Consider the following 6298-nt stretch of genomic DNA (forward strand, 5'->3'; position numbering starts at 1 on the left):
AAGTGTCTGCTTATGACTAACATGTAGATTAAGTTTTCACTTTACTTATCTATTTCTTTTTTGTTTGTTTTCTATAGGTGAATCTACCCCTGGCTGACTTTAGAATTCTTCTGGCTTTTAATTTTTTTCTTTTTAAAATAAGACGGATAAAAGATGTGCCATGGCAGGATAGCACCAAAGAGTACCGCAGCGTCTGCCGTGGCCTCAGTGGGACATGGAGTGTTCCTTCCGCTGGTGATCCTTAGCACCCTCCTTGGGGACGGACTTGCCTCAGGTGAGTTTCGGCCTGCCTTCTGTCTGTGGGAGGGCAAAGACTCAATACCATTGTTTCTCTGGAAAGCTGGGATGGGGATTCTCCATGGGGGGCAGTTACAGGAAGAACAGGGTGGGGGGGTGCTTTTGTGCTGTGGTGTAGCAGGGAGCTAGTTCTATGAGTATGGCACCAAAGGACTTAATGAGTCAGATGGAGGATGGGTGTGTAGAAACCTCAGCCACAGTCATCAGGCAGGACAGAGGTGTGAGCTTCAGAGCATGATGTGTAGCTAAGGGTGCAGGCTTTGGAATCTGACTGCCTGTGTTCAGAGCCCAGTCCTATTACTTGCCGGCTCTGTGACCCTGAGTAAGTCTCTTTACTTCTGTAAGCTGTAAGCCTCAGTTTCTTCAGGTGCAGGATGGGAAAATAATAGTACCTACCTTGTAGGGTGGGCATGAAGATTGACTGAGATGAAACAATAGCACTTATTGATTGTTAGCTCTTTTTTGGTTCTTGTCTTGCTATTTTTCTCAGAATGAGTACGGAGTTAAGGTATTGTAATCTAGTGAAGCAGGACCTAGGCACTTAGACTACAAACTTTGTGATCTTGGACAAGCCACTTAACCATTCTGTGGCTCAGTTTCTGCATCTGTCTAATGAAGGGATTAATCTGGATAACCTTTAAGGCCACATCTAGCTCCCTCAGTCTATACTTTCATGAATCTAAGGACTTTCTGCTTGAAGGTTGTCAGCTGGAAGAGCCCTAGCAGGAGCTACAGCCCTAGCAGGAGCTACAGATGCAGCAATGCGCCCTTTTGAGTTTGTATAGTCCTTATTGCCTTCAGTAGTGCTCTGCAGACTCTTCTAGTTTCTTTTCATGTGGTCCTCTAGACCTAGTGTCCCTTTCAGAAAGACATATTTGGGTGTGTACCATAGGCCTCTGAGTTATGCTACAGAACCTTCCTCTGTATCTGCAAGTACCGGTAGGGGTCTTATTCAGTTATGATTAAGCTCACTAGTAATGATACTCCTACCAGAGTCTCAGGAGAGGGATCTCAGCTAGATTCTGGAAGGGCACTTGGAGGGAGTCTGGTGTAATATAGTGTGGTTTTAAGAGTCTCTACAGCTCAGTGTTATCTCTTTCATTTCCTTTCTATTAACTCCCACCACCCGTTTACCCAACACCTACAGATAATGGTGCAATCTCATTGAGTCTTATTTTTTTCTTCTGAATTGTTGGGAGAAACAATTACTGGGGTTTTTTTTGTGGGGTTTTTTTTGTTTGTTTTTGTTCCATTATAGCCTTCCTTACAACCCACATACAGATTTTCTCTTCTGCTGCCTCTCATTCACCTCATTCTGACACTTAACCCAAACCTTTCCCATAAACCTGAAACTTCCTTGGCTGTGAGGAACCCAAGGGGGCCACTGATGGTTAGGACCTCACAGTGCGAGCATCATGGTTATAAGAGGTTTCAGAGAAAAAGAAGGCCAGCCTACACCATTTGCAACAAAACGAAGCAGGGCCTAACATTCATAGGGCCACTCCAAAGCCGGAGGAGGCCTCTAGAAGTGATAGTCACAGAACCATAGAATATGGAGACCCTCTCTTGTTCACCACTGTATCTCTAGAGCAGAAGTGGGCAAACTGTGGTCTGCTGGCCATATCCTCAGTGCTGTCTGCTTTCATACAGCCTGCAAGCTGAGAATGGTTTTTATATTTTTAAGTAGTTGAAAAAAAATCAAAAGAATAATATATTTTATATTATGTAAAAATTATATGAAACTTACATTTCAGTATCCATAAAGTTTTATTGGAACATAGCAATGTTCATTTGTGTATATATTGTCTATGGCTGCTTTTGTGCTACAGTGGCAGAGTTGAGTGGTTGTGACATAGATCACGTGGCCCCAAAGCCTAAAATATTTAGCCTTTAAAATATTTTGTCCTTCACAGAAGAGGTCTGCCACCCTACCCCAGCCCAGAACAAATGATGCTCAATAAGTATGTGCATGAATGGAATAACTGTCAGAGCAGGAAGGAAGGACTAGTCAGAGCTAGGATGGACTTAAGAGGTTGTACACTTGCTCAGGGTCCTAGGGCCAGGACCAGAACCTGGCCTAGTGCTTGGTGTACTGCTACGACTGTCCTCTTCCAAGGCTCCTCTGGGGCAGCTGCCAGACCCTATAGACAGCTTCTGGGCTTATTACCAGTATTAGGGTCTGCCTTCTGTGTCTGAAGTCTTTATTTCTTAACTTAACTTCATTAAGCCATGCCCCCTATCACCACCTTCCTTTTTATGGGCTTCACCCCTGCCTCCTCTCATTTTCCAACTACCCACACCTTCCCAAGTTTCCATCCAAAGTCTGAAACCAATTATCAGGGACTGATGTTTCCAAACTGGCTGGATAAAGGGATTATTATTCTACCATGTGGAAAAATATATGTCTGTAGTGTGGGCTCAGCCCAGGATGGGAAAGTTGGCTGCTGTTTTCTTTTGCTCCCCCATCTGCAAAGAATCCTCACTTCCCTGCTACCCCACCTTCCAAGACTTTCTACTCCCCATAAAACATGTGTACTGGCTGGCACAGAGCAGGGTGCAGGCAGGGGAAGGGGTTTCACCATTACTTATATCCAGTGTGTACCAAGTTGCTGCCAGTGTTTTTCCCTTTCTCTGGAGTGGCTTCTAAGGAAGGAGGCACCTACTCCTTGGCCTGAAACCCAGAGCACACCTGTACGGCTGTGCCTGCCATGTGCAGTGTGCCAGGCAAGCTTGCCAAGAAACCAAGATTCTCAGATACTCAAGTCAAGGAAAGGCAGTTCAGTTCAGGAAAGGTCTGCTCTTTCTCTTCCTGTATTTCTTACCTGTAGCTGCCCCAGAACACCCATTCCAGAGGCATTTAAAAATGAGGTGCTTGTAAAATACATAGCCTTGTCATCCAGTGGGATCTAGTAGACCCTGAATATGTTTGTGTGTACATGCACATTCCTGACTGTGAGAATTTCTCTAGATATAGATAAGTGGGCATATTTGGGGAGAATTTCTCTAGATATAGATAAGTGGGCATATTTATCTATAAGGTCACTGTTCATAAATACCACTGTCATCCCTAGTCTTGGTGATAATTGCTCAGGTTAGAGGAAAAGAATCATGTATGAAAAGGCACTGAGGGTTCTGGAATAAAGTTATGTCATGTTTGGGGTTCAGTTTTCCATCCTGAACCCCAAACATGACATAACTTTAGTTTCTCCTGTCTATAGCTAGAGATTCTTTTTTATTAACAGAGGAGGTATTAGAGAGGTGTTGGTTCCAGTTTCCCCCTTGGTCATTTAGCAGAGATGGGGGAAATTACTGAAAATTTCATTTTTTAGGAGTGGCAAAAGGAAGCATATCTTATTTTTCACACTGGGCCACAACATTCAGGGACAAACCAGAATTAAAAGTACAATCTATGCTCATATTACCCAACTTGCCTTTTTGGGGAGCTAGAAAGGAATTAATATCCCAATTATGTAGCAGCCTTTCCCAGGTCTCACAACTGCTTCCCTTTATCTGTAATCTTCAGAAACTTGCTGTATGACCTTAGGCAAATCACTTGACCTCTTTATCTCTTCTGTAAAACAAGATCCTTAAGGATGTTAGATTGGTGTCGTATAGACTAATAAAAATGATTGGAAGGCACTTGACATATAAAATGTACGGTATAATTCCCAAATAGTAACAACAACAGAGATGGTATGTGACCTACTGTTGAGTCATGCTGGTCAGGAGCCTTTATGCAGATGACATCATCTGTTTTTAAAAAACAAAACTGAAGATGCAAAGTCGCTTTTGGGTCAGGGATAAGGTGTCAAACTTGACTAGTTGAGGAAGGGTTGATTACTTCCAGAATCCCCTTTGTCTTCCATGTTTGCATTGTATGATGTCTAAACCTAGCTGGCTTGCTGACTCATAAAAAGATTTTGATTTTCATTTTCCTTTTTTCCTGAGCATATTTACTGATAGTTTTATTAGCATAAAACTCAGTATTTTATTTGTTTCTGATGTTTTTCCCTTAAAATGTTGCCATGACACTTCAGGCCATGTTAAACTTCACACAAACACCTAAAGCAAATTTGAAATAGTGGAGAAAGCAGACATCTGCATTTCTACATGGCACAGTGAGAAAGCCAGGAACTTAGTGTTCATCGAAGATGGAAAATGTTGAGAACCAGGCTCTCAAAGGGATGTGGCTTTGGCCCTAAACTTTGCTATAGCAGACAGATGTTTGCAGGTGGCCCTGGCTAACCTCACCATCTCTGAGGGACCTGGAGTCAGAGATAATATACACTCAACTGAAATGAGAGGACAGGTAAGAAACTGATGCATATAGAGTGTCATTTATTTGTCAGGCTCTGTGTTATCCCATTTAAAGCTGTCTGAACACGTTTGAGCTAGGTGGTTATTTTAACCAGCTTACAAATGCGAGATTGAGGCAGGGAAAGGTTAGATAACTTGGTCAGAGACAGGCAGTCTTAGGTGGTGATGCTGGCTGGGATTTGTGCCCAGTCTGTCTGACTCCATTGCCCATGGTCTACTGAGAACCACTCTACCTGTGTCAAGTTGCAGGCTTCTCTGAGACTCGTTTCTTGTGTTGCTCTATTGGAGCACACAGATGAACCTTCAGAAGATTATTTTGATAAAGGAAAAGACATCATCTGTTTTCTCCCCTGGATAAAAGATACTGGAGTCATCTCTGGGTTGCCATGTTTCCCTCTGTGGTTGTTTCTGTTCTCATCTACAATGGCCCTTGGTTGTTTGGTTTCCAGTTTAGGCACAAGATTTGCCAAGGCAGTTCTATTCTTGGGAAGGAACAATAGGAACCACAGCAAATTGTTTGCTAAATGAGGATGTAGTTCCCACAACATCCGCAGAGCATCTTCCTGTCAGCTGCAAACCCTGTTGACAAAGTGATGTAATCTCTCCATGGCATAATTACCTGTGACTATAAAAAGACTTGAGGATTGTGGTAGGAGGCTAGATGAATCATTATAGGGCTTGTTACACCCTGGCATCATGAAAAGACATTGAGAAATTACACTCTGCAGGCTAATTGTTGCGCCATGCTTAGAACATTGCAAACACGTGGTACAAACCTTGCATTGTAACTTTTGAACAAAAGAAACCAAAAGTCCACCAGACTGAATACCTAAGTGGGTCTCAGTTGGGTTAAAGTCCTCATTAAATAGATCCTATTTGCCAAGCAAAGGTGCCCCACTATCCTGGGCTAACTTTAGAGCTAGGAGGTTATTTTTACTTGCCCAAATCTTTCTGCAAAAGGGGGTCACAGGGTGCTAATAAAAAAGTAGGCTTAGAACTCAGTCTCTATTTACTTCTAGGTAGATTTGCAGATGAACTTTTCACCACCTCTTACCCACTGGGAGATTCCTTTCTTTCACAACACTCAGGAGCATGAGCTGCAGAGGATGTGAGCAGTCCTCCCATCCAAGTGGCTTGTGCTGGTATTGTAGGCTGCCTGGCCTATGCCTAGATTGTGAGTGATCTTGGCCCACCTTGTGTTTAGCTTTGGGGCGCAGAGGGACAGCAGCATTTAGAGACAACCTATCTGTAGTGTGGTATGAATGAATGAGAGGGATGCTGGCTGCTGACTTCTCCCCTCCTAGTTTGCCTACTTCACCTGAAGCCAGCCTAAAGCATGCAATCTGAATTCACTGGAACATAAGGGTGAGATTGTAATTTTTAAAAAAGAACTGTCCTTAGAGTTTCTTCACATAGCTATCTCTTACTAGATAGAACAGGATTCAGTTCATAAATGCCTTAAAATGGCAGCTACCACATGCAGCTCTCATGGAATCACTAAGGTCACTAATACAGCTCAGTATAATATCTAGCTGTCATTATGCGCTAACTCTTCTCCTTATTTTTTAGAGAAGCAGTATAGTTTGATTAAAAGCATGGACTTGAGTCAGGTTGCCTGGGTTTGAATGCTGCCTATACCCCTAGCTGCCTGTGTTACCTTGGATAATTTTCCTGATTTCACTGT

At 43.0% G+C, this 6298-nt stretch overlaps 1 protein-coding gene across 3 annotated transcripts in view; it reads left to right on the forward strand.

Moving 5' to 3' along the window:
* SUSD6 (sushi domain containing 6) overlaps positions 1–6298 on the forward strand; it is an 85341-nt gene that overhangs the window by 40185 nt on the left and 38858 nt on the right. For all 3 annotated transcript variants that reach the window (XM_025049122.1, XM_006915161.2, XM_025049123.1), the window contains one exon: positions 78–274. In XM_025049122.1, the coding sequence (XP_024904890.1) occupies positions 154–274 (121 nt within the window). In that variant the 5' untranslated portion in view covers positions 78–153. The remainder of the gene's footprint in view (positions 1–77; positions 275–6298) is intronic.

Source organism: Pteropus alecto, unplaced genomic scaffold, assembly GCF_000325575.1.
Source record: "Pteropus alecto unplaced genomic scaffold, ASM32557v1 scaffold276, whole genome shotgun sequence".
NCBI lineage: Eukaryota > Metazoa > Chordata > Mammalia > Chiroptera > Pteropodidae > Pteropus > Pteropus alecto.